Genomic DNA, 16,599 nt, shown 5'->3' on the forward strand with positions numbered 1-16,599 from the left:
CTCCTCCTTTTGTGAATTGGCGATATATTTGCACTTCTCCAGTCCATGGGGACCTCCACTGAGTCCAAGGATGCTCTTATAATTAATAATTATGGCTAAGGGTTTGCTTACTTCCTTTGCTGCCTCCTTTAATATAACTGGATAGATCCCATCCAGTTTAACTTATGTTTAACTTCAACAGTTTCTCCTCCACTTCGCTCTCTGTTATTACAAAATCATTATGATACTCATTAGAGTTTTAATAAGCTTCTGTCCTCTACTTCCCCTCAATTCCTCATGTGTAAATGTAGATGCAAAATACTCATTAGGTTTTCAGCTTTCTGTTTAGGTTCACCAACAAGCTTAGGTTCCACATGATATCATGTGGTTGTTCCACATGATATCATGTGGAACAACCTGATTCATCCCCATAATAAAGAAGTCTCTGCTGTGTTTCTTTACATCCTTTGCCAAAGTTTTCTCTTAATCTGCCTTCACTTGCCTAACCTCCTTTGTGACTTGATTACAGACTAGCTTATATCTGCCATAGGATTCTGTGTCACCTGATAATTTATATGCATCCAATGAATTTTTCTTCTCTGTTACGAGCTTCATTAATTCATCTGACATCCATTTAGGCCTAAACCTTGAAAAGTATTTCTTAGTTGGTATGAAAGGCCTAGTAACTTTCAAGATTAATTCCTTGAATGCTTCCCACTTAGAATTTGCTGTTGGTAACATCATCAGTTGGTCTCTCTGTATAGAATTGAAAAACTGTCTGAGACCACTGCAGATTCATAAAAAACAAAATCCCTTACCTTTACCCCGGATGGTAGTTTTGTCTTTAAGTAAATCCCACATCAGTACACTGTGATCACTGCCACCTAGTGGTTCCTTTATCTGCAAATTCTTAATGCATGAATAATTACTGCTGATAATCAGATCAAGAGTATCACTCCTTCTGATTGCCTCTCGAACATGCTGCTGTTGGAAAAAAATCGCCCATTAAATCCACAAAAAGCTGGTGTGCGAGTGACCAAACCACAAGTTCCAGTCAACATCTGGGAAATTAAAATTCCCCATTAGAAACATTCTAATTTACTGGCTCGCTCTATTTCTGTGTGCAATTGTTTGTTGTACTCATCAGAGTCACTAGGCCTATAACACACTTTTCTTTTTTTTGCTTTCCCCATGCCTGTGTCACACCAAACTGACTCAACATTGCACTGTCCATCTATGTTAATTGGATGCACTTCCTTAGATTTTGTGTTTCTTAACTACCAGTATAACCCCTCCTCTCTTCCTATCCTGTCTATTCTTTCTGTACATATTGTACTCCCTATATTCCAATTCTGCACTGTTTATTTCTGTGTCACCATGTTTCTGATATCTCAACAATATACGCCTTTGATGTTTTGACCAGCAATTCAAAGTCATCAAATTTATTAACCACTCTTAGAATTGGTGTACATGCACTTGTTTTTACAGCTCTATGGAAATAGTATTCCATGGTAGAACAAATATGAGATTTGTACAGAGTGAATGGTTGCTTAGAAGAAAATTTAACACCAAGAGTAAAAAAAAAAAAAAAATCCCATTTCTTTTTGATGCTGTAGAAGCAGTATTTTGATCTGCTTATACCAACTCAGGGTAATCCCTAATATAGGTGTATTCTTGTTTAGAAATCTGAGTTTATCTAAGATGAGCACAGGAGCAATAGACTCGTTTTTGAGAGGAATAATACAGGGCTGAGTTTTCAGGTGGATTGAAGTTAAGGTTTTGTTTTCCTCAGTGGAGAATTACTTGTAGATTGGCATTTAAGAAATTGCTGCTGGTAAAATTCCATTTGTGAAAAGAATGTTTTTGCAAAGTGAATGGTAGAATGTAGGGTCCTATCATCAGTAGAACTATGGATGAGATTTCTAGTCTCTGAAAGATTTATAATATTTAATGGGAAAAGTGTGGGCGAAAAAGAACGTACATGAGAATTACTGGAGAAGTGAGAAGATACGTAGTTTGTAGCTAGAGAGAAAACTTGGTATCCAATTGCAAAACACAGACAGCCATCTATAAGGTGGGAACTTATTTAGAAGACCTTATATGCCAAACACATGATCGAAACCTTTTCTATCAAATTTGCCCAAATATGAGTAACGTACTCCAATATATATGTAGAAGAAATGGTTATGGAGGCATATCATAAAGGAATTATGTACGAGGAAGAGTTGTATGGTGTGAAGGTGATTGTGGGGAAATGTTATTGAGTGTGTTCAATTCCAGGTGATATTGTATTAGTGGCAGATTCTGAGAAAGATTTGTAGAAACTAGCTAAACAGAGGTTATGAGAGTAGAAAAAGAAAAACCCGAGTTAAATATTGAAATACAAGAAAAATATTAGTATATAGATTAGTAATAGTAGTAGTGGCTAATGATTCAGGGAAGCAAACTTAAAAAACAAAAAAAAAAAAAAGTAAATTGCAGCCATTATCAACCCACTGCAGGATGGAAGCCTCCTCAACAACTCATGCTGAGGGAAATGGACCATAATCTGCCATGCTGGTCCAGTGCAGGTTGGCAGATAGACAGTATTTAGCAGTCAGGGGCTTGAACCCCGGTCTACTCAAAGAGCGTGTGCCGCTGCACTCTCGCTCCTGACCTCGGCTACGGAGAAGCAAACTTATACAGCATCAACCAAAAAAAACCCACTCAACCCATTCTGTACATCTCCTCTAATTAGTTCTAATTCTTCATTACCCAGCAGTAGTTGTGCCCCTGTTTGTTATGGATGCAGTTGCATTAACCCTGACAGGTGCCCAACTTTGTTTATTGTTTCTGGAAAAAGTTGTTTTTTTTTTTTTTTTAATATTGCTTATACCAGTATTTCTTCTTTTCTTAATGGATTGCAGCACTATATATTATGTGTTTTTTTAAATTTTTAATAAAAAAATTATATATTTAAAAATTCAGTTTTTTACACATTAAATAAAAACAAAAAAAATTAATACTGCTGCAAAAGAATAAACAAAGTTATAGTCATAAAATATACACATAAAATTAATTTCATTTCCATGAAATTAATTTTATTAAGTCCATTTCCATTTTTCAGTTCAGAGAATTATTAAAGAGTTTAGCATTTAAAACTTAGGTTTGTACACATTAATGTTGAAACAAATAAAAGAATGAAATAAATAATAAGAATAATCATTTTACTCAATGATAATTTTTACTTAATAATAATTACAACAAAAAAAAAAAAAAAAGTACGATTAAACATAAAATAAAGGAACTATTTTCCATAGTAGATCCCTCTGCCACATGTTAGCGGTGCATCAATTTCAGTATATACTTGAGTCATGTGTTGTTCATGAGAAGCTGAAAGTAAAAATAGCTTGTTAATTAAGAGAATGTTTTCTTTTTAAACTTAGAATGTGTCAGAAATTACTGGTAGGTAACCTTCACTTAGAATAGCAATTGTTCGATGCAGAGTCAGAGCAGAACCTGTGAGATCCTGCATGAAGCCAGGGCACAAAGAATTACGAAAATAGGCGTGTAGGACCTGTCAGATTCTTTTTATTTTCTAACTCCAACTAAATAATAATTTTTAACTTCAAAATATCTTAGGAAAAATTTGACTGTAATTAGGTTGGTAGAAAAAATTTCAGATTATTAATTATTAATTAATGTTCAGCAGATATTTTCGATGGACACGTGTCAGGTCCTGCCCGACTACTGCAAGGTTAATGGCAGCTGTTGCCCTGGACCTGACTGCTGCTTGGCAAGTCTATCCTCAAGCTCCAATATATATCTCGAATATTAGTCCTTATAATTAACATTCTGATTGGTTCGCTCACTGCAGTTGAACTATAATGATTTTCCACTCTGATTGAACTTTAATGGCTCATCCTACATAACATAACACAACACAAAAAAAGACAACTTATTAACATTAGAAATATCTGAAAGTGAATGGAATTGAGTATTTCACTATAACTTTGAATTGCAATTGGCTAGTCTCAGTTATAGTGAAGTAATAATAAAACTATTTAATGAGTATATTGTTTTATTGATTTTCATCATCATTTAATCCCAAAAAAATATCTTTAAATATATTATTAAAACTATTTTGTTTCTTTCATTAATTTATAACAAGTTTATATGTATTTTTGAATACAGTTTAATTAATGTTAAATAATTAAAATTATCTTTTCCTCTGTTTCTTTTTTTTTTTTTATAGTTATGTGTTTAGGCTGAGTTGTACACGACTAGGTCAGTGGGCAATTGGTTATGTAACAACAGAAGGCACTATTCTCCAGACTATTCCTCAAAATAAATCTCTCTGTCAAGCTCTATTGGATGGATATAGAGAAGGCTTGTAAGTGTGCTGAACTTAGTGGCATTTTTTTATTGTCGTGATAACTAGTACTAAAAAAAAAAAGGTTAGTCATCAATGCACAAATCTAAGAGTCACGTGACATGCATTGAGAGTTGATCTGGTTTATTGCATTCTTTTATTGTACATGATGCAGTATTAAAAGTGTAACGCTACTGTTTCATCAAATGATTTTGTACTGTTTCAATGCTAGGTTTATGGACTGGAAAGATGTAAATTAGCTTTATGTAATATTCTGTACACAGGGATGCAGGGCTGTTATTGAAGCTTATGTGTAAAATCCATTTTTCTTGCAAAAATGAAACGTAATCATTCTGGAATCTTCAATATCTTTGAATTGAACTTGAGTCTGGTACTTTGTCTCATACACCATTGGTATAAAAGTCCATAGCTTTTAAGGCAATGTTGAAACTTTCAACATTATCTTTCAATTGATAATTTAAAATTTGCATCTAGGATGGAATCTAAGGAATCATTTAGAATTAGTACTAGCCATATAGTGCAAGGAAGACATAGACTTTTGTTGTATTGGCCAAAAAAAAAAAAATAAAAAAAAAGTAGATAAGAAAATACAAATTGTGCTTCTGTCCTTACACAGGTAACTATCTAAACTGTCACCCTCAACTACCTGTGGAGACAATTTTTTCTAGTAATTAACAATTTGCTGGCTAAAAGAAAACTTCCTACAATCTAGTCTAAACCTCTTCCATTGTGATTTGAATTTAGGGACACTAGTACTAGAATTATCTATAACAATGAAAATTCCACCTCATTCATTTTATTAACTCCTCTCAGAACCTTATAAACCTCAGGTCCCCTTTAAGGTGCCTGGTTGCCAAGCTCTATAGACCACATAGTCTTTCCTCATAAGGTTGCCATTTTGCCAATTTCACCATGAGATTTGCCTGTCATTGAACCCTTGCAAGAAGTGCAATGTCTTTTTTTTCAGGTGAGGTCTCTATACTTTGACGCAGCATTCCAAATGCAATTTTATATTGCCTTATACCATTGGGTTACGAACGACAGAGATAACCTCCATTATCTCTTTTGTTCAATGAATCATTGATAGGACACCATGGGCTGTCCTGGATGCCTGTTTACAATGCTTGGAAAACTTCATATTTGCCCATGTTGTAATTCTCAGATCGGTTTCTTCTATTTTTAATTCAAAACACAAAATGTTTAAGTTATTTTGGGATTGCCATTCCCCAGGTGTAGGACATTGCATTTTCCTGTATTACAACATAGCCCTTTTTTGATCATTTTTGAAGCCTTTTGAAAGCATCCATTGAAGTTAAGACTAACTGTTTTTTTTTTTAATGAAAACCCCAAACACAAGAGGTATTAGAACCTATAGTACTCAGTACTGTGCATTGTTTGGAGGTGAGAAGATGAAAGAAGATATTTATGATAAGATAGAAGAAGCTTATTTAGAAGACCTTAATGCCAAACACGATCAAAAGCACTTCATATGTCAAGAGCAACTACTTTAGTTTCACCAAACTTTTCCATTGAATGTTCATAGAAGGGTAGCATAAACCATTATATCACTTGCAGATCGACACTGACAGAACCCATATTGGCAATCAATGATCAGATGGAAGGCTTTAGATAGTTTAGGAGTTGGCAGTTAATAGATTTCTCTATTACTTTGGAAAGAGTAGAAGTAAATGCAGTGGGATGATAATTGGATGGGAGGGATTTGTCGCTCTTTTTAGCAACTGGCTGGATATGAGCAAATTTTCAAGCAGAAGGGGAAAACATCATCGGAATAAGAAAGTGTAAAAAAGTGATATAGAACAGAAATAAACTCAGGAGCACAGGTTTTGAGGACAAACGGAGAAATACCATCAGGACCTGGAGCTTTCTTGGCAACAAAGTTGTTCAAAATTCTTCTGATATCTTTTTGATGGAAGGCTACAGGCGACATTGAGTGCAGTGTACTGGGAATAGTAAGAGGTGGTTTGCCTAGATTGTTAATACAAGAGTTGGAAGAAATGTAGGATGCAAGCAGGTCAGCTTTATCTATACCTGAGGTTGCAATAGAAACATCAGTATTTTAACAGAGATGGAAGCTGAGCATGTTCAGATGTTGCTCTCAAGAGCTTTTGGTACTAGATTGCTCAACTGTTTGGACAAGAAGCAAGTTTTCTCCTCTTAGCCTGTTCAGTCTAGTTTGATTAATAACTGTTTCACAGTGTGGTCAGATCAAAACTTGGTTCTCCACTGGTGAAGAAACTATCAATAAGTTTTGATCTGAGGTGCCTAGAAAACTACTCACCTTGATTGTGTACTTGGAAGGGTTGTTTGTGAGGAAAAAGGTTAAGGATGTTGACTGTGTGGTTGGGATTGTTTGGGATTCTGTCAGGTAAATGAACAACCTATGCAAGCTCAATAATAATTGCAAAAGCTTCAGCATCCTGAACAGCTGGTTCTGTTTGGCTGAAAAGTGAAGCCAACTGGGGTTGTGAACATTAAAATCACTAAGAAAAATTAACTCACTGTTAGGAAAGTAGGACTGGAGATAGTTGAGTTTCAAAGATAGGAAGTAAAAGAATTCAAAGTGATTAGTGGAGTTGGGAGATTGATAGATAGATACCATAGATGAATTTGACTTGGGTAGAGAGATTTTAAGCTGGAAAAGATCAAAACAAGGTGATTACAGATTTCTAAGTTAATATTAGAGCAGACATATGCACAAGTACCACCTCTAAAGTAAAAGGAATCATACAGTGAATAATTAAGACAAGTTAGTTAGCAGTGGTTGAATCAACTGATAATTGAAATTCTGTCAGAAAAAGTAAGTGGGGCTCAGTAAACCTCAGTAGACCATCACTGTAGGTGGAATTGAACATCACTTATATTGGAACTGAGACCATGTATATTTGTGAAATGAACTAGGTGTTTGGGATGCTGAGATCTTTTCTTAGATAAGTTTGTTCTATTACTTTGATGATTTATTATGTATTCAGTAGTAAAGAAAAGGTAGGGGGACATGAATGAGGCAATGAAAAAATTTCAATATGGTATACACACAACAAGAATATACCCAGCTCCTTGTGGTCTCGAACTTCCATCTGTCACTATCTGGCAGAGTAGAGGCAGTGAGATTATACAAAGGGTACTAGGAAAGTTTTGCAATATGACGCAACAATGAATCACAGGAAGCTGCTTGTTGCTGCATGTTGAGACATGTTCATACGTGCATAGTAGCCGCCGCGCCAAGTCGATGGGCTCAGTTATTCATTAGTAGTGAGAGTGTAAAGTGCTTGCTATGGCATCATGGTCACGAAATGAGATAAGGACAGTTTTGCGGTATAATTTCGTGCGTGGTTTAACCATAGACCAGTGCTTAGAAGAAATGACTCTTGCACTAGATGATGATTGTCCACATCGTACAACGATATTCAGGTGGTATAGAGAATTCCAAAGGGGAAATTTCACTCTGGAGGATTCTGAGAGGCCGGGAAGGCCACGAACGTCAGTTATGGAGGAAAATGCTTGACGAAAACAGGCGAGTGACCTACCAACAGATAGAGGATACTTTGGGCCTAAATGCACCAGCAATTCGTTCGATTCTGCAAGATCATTTGCACGTGAAGAAACTTTGTTCTCTCTGGGTGCCGCATCAACTGACTGAAGAGCAAATGACACGACGTGTGACTTGGTGCCGGGAGATGTTAAAAAAGTTTGATAAGGGACAATCTCAGTATGTGAACAACATCGTGACAGGTGATGAGACTTGGCTGTACTATTACGATCTGCCGACCAAGGCTCAAAACAAAGTTTGGGTCTTTGATGATGACGACACACCCGTAATTGTCAGAAAATCCCGATCTGTAAAGAAGAAAATGATAGCTGTATTTTTCAATTGAATTGTGGAATTGTGGAACGTGATTCAATTTTTCAATTGAATCAGTGGAATTGTGGAACGTGTCGTTTTGGACATGCAGAAGACAGTCACAGCTAAGTGGTATACTGAATAATGCCTGCCTAAAGTCATTGGATCTATGAAGAACCTGCGGCCAAAGTCAAGAATGGACACCTGGTACCTCCATCACGATAATGCTCCAGCTCACCGCGCCAAAGCCTGCACCGAATATTTGACCACGACAGGACTGAAACTTCTCGAGCACCCTCCCTACAGTCCAGACCTTGCTCCCTGCGACTTTGCACTGTTCCCGCATGTGAAAATGAAGATAAAAGGGAGGCGGTTTTCCAGTGATGAGGACCTTCAACGGGCTTGGGACAACGAGTGTGCTTTACTCCCTAGTGAAACTTGGCAGAACTGGTTTAAAGATTGGTTTCGGAGGATGGAGAGGTGTATTGAATGTAGAGGAAATTACTTTGAAAAAATTAAATAAACAAAGCTGTATTGCAAAACTTTCCTAGTACCCTTTGTACAGTAGCTGATCCAGATGCCTCCTAGAGAATTAACATTAGGTTATGTCTTGTGGACTATATACCAATCATATACTGCATGATTGATGCCATCTGAGGTTTCTTGAGCTTTTTTTCTAGAGACTAAATATGGGTTTCTCTACTTCAAGCCTCCAGTAAGCAAAGTTTTGGCATTGCATCTGATGAGAGTCATCTACCACCTAGTATTGGCTGGTAACACAGAGGTGTGACATTCTTCTGTGTGGTGTTAGAGACAGCATGCTTCAACCCCTGCTTCCAGTTTTTCACATCTGGTGATCACCTCCAATATACCATGTGCAATATTTCAATTTTTGGACATGGGTTATACTCAAGGTTATCAGCGGTCCCACCATCATGAAGGTGCAAGCAGAGAATTTATATATACGATAAACTACATTTCACTACAAAGAAAAGCAGAAATAAAAGATCTAAGAATTACATTTTCATCAAACTGTAAATTTAAAAGTCGTATTAACATGTTCGCTACTGCTTATATTTGCAAGGGTTCTTTATGTGTGCCTTGAGTGTTTCTCTGGGGCAATGAAACACTGTTTTGACACAAGTAGGCACTGTTTTTAGTAAACTGATTTCACCTGTAAAGAATTGTCACTCTAAGTAATGCTGGCATCTGTTGTTTGCAGTGTTCTAACATCAATAGATGCATTTGAATGAGATTCAGAATCCACATCACTTAAATTCAGTTCTATTTCAGTATCAAAAATACATATTATAAAGAGCTGATTTAACATCATTAGCTTCAACATACTGTCCATGCCTGATTATTTTCAATCCTGATATCCCAGGCTGTGGATCCATTCCAGTATAACAACCCTTTAGGGTAAAATTTTATAGGAAAACACTTTTTATACAAGTAGACACTAGGGCTTGCAATACCGGGATCCCGGTCATTTTCTGGTATTGATACAAAATATACCGTATTTTCAGTATTAATTAAAAAAAAATAATTGTTTATAATTTAATCACATAAAGGTTATAAAATCACCTTTATGTGATTATGACATAGTTATCTCTACTTTACTAGCAAATGTTTGATAAATCATCGATAGGACACCATGCAACATTGCAACCTGTCCACAATTCTCGGACAACTTCATGTCTGACTATATGTAAGTGGATGAACGGGACTCCCAAGTCCCGTTCCTCCACTACTGACTTTAGATCAACTCCACCAAGTGTATAAGTTATTTTGGGGTTGCTGTTCCCCAGGTGTAAGACCTTGCATTTTGCTGAATTAAAGCATAGCTGCCACTTTTCTGACCATTCCAGAAGTCTATCTAGGTCACTCTGAAGAAGTTCTGCTTGGAGGTGATCAATAATTACTCTACTGATCTTTACATCATCTGCAAGTATAGACTTCACACTCTCCATCCCTTCATAGATGTCATTTAAGATAATCAAAAACAACAGTGGTCCCAGTACCGATCCTTGGGGAACCCCGCTACTTGCATTAGCAAAGGCACATGATACAAGAAAGCAAGCTTATATAGCATCACCCAAAAAAAAAAACCACCCTTATTTCACTCATCCACTCGCCCCAGATGTTTGTCAAGATTCTGCCTTGAATCTATTTAAGCTATCAACTTCTACAACGACAGATGGAAGTTTGTTCCAGCAATCAACCACCCGCTGGCTAAAGGCAAACTTCCGCACATCTATCCTACAACCGTCTTTCCTCAATTTGAATTTATGCCCTCTCAGGTGATTATTCTGAGCAAGTGGAAGAATCCCATCCGCATTGAGCATGCTCAAGCCATTGAAGGCTTTATACACCTCAATCAGATCAGGGTGCCTCCATAGCCAGGTGGGCAGGAGCAGCAGTGTGTAGCACACACTTCTTGATTAGATCGGGGTTCAAACCTGTGACCACCAAATACGGAGGATGCAGAAAGGTCAGGGAATGACCACTGCATATCTCCGGAGCAATATGGCCTCAGTTGCTAATACTCCAAAAAACCAAATAACAACAACAATCAGATCACCTCGCAGGTGCCTAGTCTCCAGACACTGTAATTTGCAAAACATTAACCCAATCTTGAGGAATAACCATTTATCACAATCCTCTGCCTGGTGTCCTCAAGCCATCATGCTATCCATCTAAGGATTTTCCATATGATTCCAGCCTGCTCCAACTTATAAAGTAACTACTCATGTGGGACTGAGTCAAATGCTTTCTGAAATCCAAATAAACAATGTCGAAATTATTCCCTAAATCCAGCTCACAAGTTACCTGTCAAAATGGCTAACCAGATTTGTTAAACATGATTTTCCCTTTACAAAACCATGCTGTGTATCGTACAGAATTCCATTTCCATCTAAATGATCCTGAATTCCACCCTTGAACATTGCCTCCATGATTTTCCCTACTACCAAAGATAGACTGGCCAGTCGCTAATTTCCCATTACACTCTTAGAACCACCTTTATGTTCCAATTTACACCAATCCAACAGAATCTCTCCTGTCCATTGATGCTCTCATAACTAGCCTTAATGGTTCAATGCACTCACTTGCCACCTCCTTTAAGATTATAGGGTATGTGCCATCAACCACTGGAGCCTTACTCGCCTGTAGGCACGAAAGTTCTCATTAAATAATCATTTGAAATTTCAACATCATTAATTACATTTTTTTCAACTTCACTTCCATATTATGTCATTGACACAAAGGTTTTTTTAATGTAAATATCGATGCAAAGTAACATTAGCATTAGTAGAGGCATTTGATGCAAGAAAGCAAGCTTATGCAGCATCATCCAAAAAAAAAAAAAAAAAAAAGACCCACTTCCACTTCACCCCTCTGTTCGTTCAAAATACCTGTCCAGCTGAGCCTTAAACTTATTTAGGCTATCAACCTCTACCACAAGGGATGGAAGTCTGTTCCACCAACCAACCACCCACTGGCTAAAGGCAAATTTCTGCACGTCTATCCTACATCTGTCTTTCCTCAATTTGAATTTATGCCCTCTCAGGTGATTTTTCTGAGCTAGAGGAAGAATCCCATCAGCATTGAGCATGCTTAAACCATTCAAGGCTTTATACACCTCTATCAGATCACCTCGCTGGTGCCTAGTCTCCAGACACTGTAATTTGCAAAACTTAAGCCTTTCTTCGTAAGAGCACCCCTTTGTTCCATTCACTAATCTTGTTGCCCTTCTCTGTACTCGTTCCAGCAGCTCTACATCCTTCTTGAAATGAGGCCTCCAGACCTGTATACAGTACTCTAGGTGTGGCCTGACCATCGCCTTATACAATGGAATAATCACCTCCTTATCCCTGCTGGAAAAATTCCTGTATATCATTGACAATACTCCATGAGCTACTCTTGCAGCCCATCTGCACTGCTCAGAGAACTTCATATCTGCCTGCACAACCACCCCCAGGCGCCTCCGTAGCCAGGTGGGAAGGAGCAGCAGTGCGTAGCACACGCTTCTTGATTAGACCGGGGTTCGAGCCCATCACCACCAAATACGGAGGATGCGGAAAGGTCAGGGAATGACCACCGCATATCCCCGGAGCAATATGGCCTTAGTTGCTAATGCTCCTAAAAACCAAATAACAAACAAACAAACAAACAAACAACCACCCACCCCCAAGTCTCTTTCATTCTCTACCACTGTCAGTGTAGTACCACAGAGTTGATACGTTGCTCTGGGGTTGCTGTTTCCCATGTGTAGTACTTTACATTTGTCAATGTTAAACTTCATTTGCCACCTCACCTCTCAGCCCATCTGCTCAACCTTTCCAGATCCTGTTGCAGCAGCATAGTGTCAGTAGTGTCCTTGACAACCCTGCCAACCTTTGTCTGCAAACTTGGACATTAAGCTTGATATACCATCATCAATATCATTTATAAATACAGAAAACAATAATGGACCCAACACTGAGCCCTGAGGGACTCCACTAATAACATTAGTCCACGATGAGCAGTGTCCATTGATTACCACTCTCTGTCTTCTCCCCCCTCAACCACCCCTTTATCCATAGCAGCAATTTGCCTCCAATGTCACACTGGTCCAATTTGTGTAGCAGTCTTCCATGTGCAACAGTATCAAAAGCCTTTCTAAGATCCAAGTATATAATATCAAAGTTATTCCCTGCATCCAGTTCTTTTGTGACTGCATCATAGTATCCAATCAAGTTGGTCAGGCAAGACTTCCCCTTAACAAAACCATGCTGTGTCTGAGCTATAACTGAAGTCTTGTCTAAATGATCCTGCAGTGCTTCTTTAACCAGTGCCTCCATTAATTTTCCTGGAACAGAAGTTAAGCTCACAGGGCTATAATTACTTGTGTCAGCCTTTGATCCTCCTTTGTGAATTGGGGTCACATTTGCACATTTCCAGTCTATGGGTACCTCCCCTGAGTCCAAGAAAGCTCTCATAATTATGGCTAAGGGTTTGCTTGCTTACTTTGCTGCCTCCTTTAATATAACTGGATAGATCCCATCCACCCCGGGTGCCTTTCTTGTGTTTATCTTCAACAGTTTCTTCTCCACTTTACTCCCAGTTATTTCAAGATTCTGTAGCTTACTGCTAGAGTTGAATACACCTCTGGCATTCCCCTTGCTGAATAACTCCTCATGTGTGAATGTCGATGCAAAATATTCATTTAGTTTGTTAGCTACCTGAGCAGGATCATCAACAGTTGACCCATCAATATCAAGTGGACCAATCTGATTTATTGTACAAAGAGGAAATCTCCTTATTTTACCTGCTTCATGAAGTTTCTGTATATCATTGACAAAACCTCATGAGCAGGCCTGGCAGTCTGTCTGCTCTGTTCAGAGAATTTAATTTCTGACTGCGCATCACCAGGTCTTTTTCATATCCCACTTTCTTGAGTGTAGTAGTAGAGGCAGTGATGCAAGAAAGAAAGCTTATGTAGCATCAGGCAAAAAAAAAAAAAATTCACACATCCATTCCCTCAAAAAAAAAGTTTGTTCAGTTCCTCCTTGAATTTAATTAAGCTATCAACTTCCATAATTACAGATGAAGTTTGTTCCAGCAATCACTACCTCCTGGCTAAAGGCAAATTTCCGGCCATCTATTCTACAACTATCTTTCCTCAAAGGGGACAGTCATCATTGACAATAACCCATGACCTGTTCTGGCAGCCTGTCTGCACTGCTCAGAAAACTTCTGATTGCACAATTACTTCCAGGTTTTTTCATTTTCTACCACCTTAAGTGTAGTACTACACAGTTGGTGCGTTTCTCTGTAGTTCTACCCATGTGCAGTACTTTGCATTTGTCAATGTTAAACTTCAGTTACCACTTCTCAGCCCATCTGTCCAACTTTTCTAGATCCTGCTGCAGTAGCATACTGCCACTATTATCATCAGGAAACGTGGAAATTAAGCTTGATATATATTCATCAATATCGTTGATAAATATACAGAACAACGGTTGTCCTAACACCAAACCCTGGGGTACTCCACTAATAACATTAGTCCACGAAAAGCAGTGTCCATTGTTTACAATTCTCTGTTGTCTTCCACTCAACCACCGTTTTTTATCTTTTGTAGCACCTTGTCCTTAATACCATACTGCTCCAATTTGTACAGTAGTTTCCATGCACAATAGCCTCAAAAGCTTTCCTGAAATCCAAGTATATGATCTCAGAATTATTTTTTGCATCCAGTTCCTTTGTAACCAGATCATAGTATCTAATCAAATTTGTCAGACCATATTTTCTCTTAACAAACCCATGGTGTGTCTGAATTATTACTGCAGTATTGTCTAGATGATCCTGCAATGCTTCTTTAATGAGTGACTCCATTATTTTCACCATAACAGAACATAACTGATAGGTCTCCAGCCCTTTGCTACCTCCCCTGATTCCAATATATCTCATCCATTCCAGTTGTCTTCCGTATGTTTAACTTCAGCAATTTGTTCTTCACTTTGCTTTCGTTTATTACAAAATCATTTAGCTCCCTGTTAGAGTTTGATAAGCTTCTGGCCTCCACTTCTCTACAGAATTCCTCATGTGTGAATGTAGATGTGGAATGCTCATTCAGTTTATCAGCTACCTGAGCAGAATCCTCAACAAGGAACCATCGGTATCAAGTGGACCAATCTGATTCCTTCCCTTCCTTCTAGAATTCATATAATTAAAGAAAAGTCCTTGTCGTTTTCCTTAGCATCCTTTGCCGAAGGTTTCTTGTAAACTAACTTCGCTTGCCTAACTTCCTTTCTGACTTGATTACTGACTAGCTTATATCTCCCATAGGCTTCTATGTCACCTGATAATTTATAAGCAACCCATGCATTTTTTCTTCTCTGCCACGAATCTCATTATTTCATCTGCCTTCCATTTAGGTCTAAATCTTGAATAGTATTTCTTAATTGGTATGAAAAGCCTAGTAGCTTCCACGATTAATTCCTTGAATGCACTTCCCATTTAGAATTTGCTGTTGGTAACATCTCCCACTGTATAGAATTTAAAAACTGTGTGTAGTACCACACAGTTGATATGTTAAACTGGGATGACTGCCACCCATATGCAGTAGCTTGCTTTTGTCAATGTTAAACTTCAGATGCCATTTCTCAACTCATTGACCTAATTTTCCTAGACCTTGTTTCAGTAGCTCACCCTGATTACTGTCATTAAACTACCCTGCCAACCTTTGTATCATCTGTTAGACCTTAAGCATGATATACCTTCATCGGCAGCATATCGGTAATAAATATTGAAAACAATAATGGATCCAGCACTCCCGAGGGACTCCTCTAATAGCATTAGTCCACGAAGAGCAGTGCCAATTGATGACCACTGTCTGACTTCTAATTTAATACTAAGCAAAGGTTATCAGATTAACAATAGTTCTGTTTACAGATAATTAAATTAAGTTTATTGAATATTAACAATATTGATTTATTCCATATAATGACCTTTTTAAAATCACTTGAAATACTCTTTGGTATAAATAGCATTTCTTCTTTATACAAAATTTCATGTTATCCCTGCTGACCTAGCAATTGTTGATTTCTCTTCCAGAATCACTGACAACCTAGAAGCAAGCTACTATACAGTGGCCTTGTTACTTGATCTCTCAAAAACTTGGGATTCCATCAGTCATCAATTACTTCTAGCTAAATTAGACCAACTAGGTTTAAGAGGAAACATCAACCAACTCGTGCGATTACCTACCTAACTCCTTTTTTTATTAAAACTAACCACTCCTTTTCTGACATCAGTAAATCTTAGAGGAATGCAGGTTCTCTCCTGAGACCTGTTCTTTCCATTTTGTTTATCAATCAGCTATTACATATTTTTCCTGCAATTCACCTAGTTACATATGAAGATGATATCTCAGTTCTATTAACAGATGAAGATCTTGGCCTACTTCGACTTCAAAATAAGTTGTGGGCAGTTATCTGGAAATGGTCAACGATAGCAAATTAGTGTTAGTTGGAAGATGACGAAAGATGTTGCAGTAATTAAAGGTAAAGGAAAGTGTTAATTTCAGAAAAGAAGACTGTGATAGTTTAAGAAGCTAAATGGCATCTATTAATTGTGCAGATCGCAGAGAGATAGCAAATACATTAGAATCATAAAACCATTAAAGCAATAATCACAGAAGTCATGAATGCATATATAAACTTTAAGCAAATGTAGCATGAGGAGGATGCCAAGATGGATGAAAGAGAGCTGGCCAGTCTAATAGAGTAGAAAAAGACAGTATGGGAAAGTAAGAGAACGATTAAAAGTACTGAAACCTACAACAGCTACAAGTTCATTTGTTAGTGAGGCCAAGTCTGAGTGTGAGAAAACTGTAGCTAAGACAGAA

The 16,599-nt window shown here is 37.7% G+C and overlaps 1 protein-coding gene across 1 annotated transcript in view; it reads left to right on the forward strand.

Moving 5' to 3' along the window:
- Positions 1–16,599, forward strand: part of Cbl (E3 ubiquitin-protein ligase CBL) — a 455,909-nt gene that overhangs the window by 103,263 nt on the left and 336,047 nt on the right. The window contains exon 4 of the mRNA XM_090382106.1: positions 4,214–4,351. Within this exon, the coding sequence (XP_090238232.1) occupies positions 4,214–4,351 (138 nt within the window). The remainder of the gene's footprint in view (positions 1–4,213; positions 4,352–16,599) is intronic.

This window comes from Mastigoproctus giganteus, chromosome 9, assembly GCF_048544385.1.
Source record: "Mastigoproctus giganteus isolate SK-2022 chromosome 9, ASM4854438v1, whole genome shotgun sequence".
NCBI classification, from domain to species: Eukaryota; Metazoa; Arthropoda; class Arachnida; order Uropygi; family Thelyphonidae; genus Mastigoproctus; species Mastigoproctus giganteus.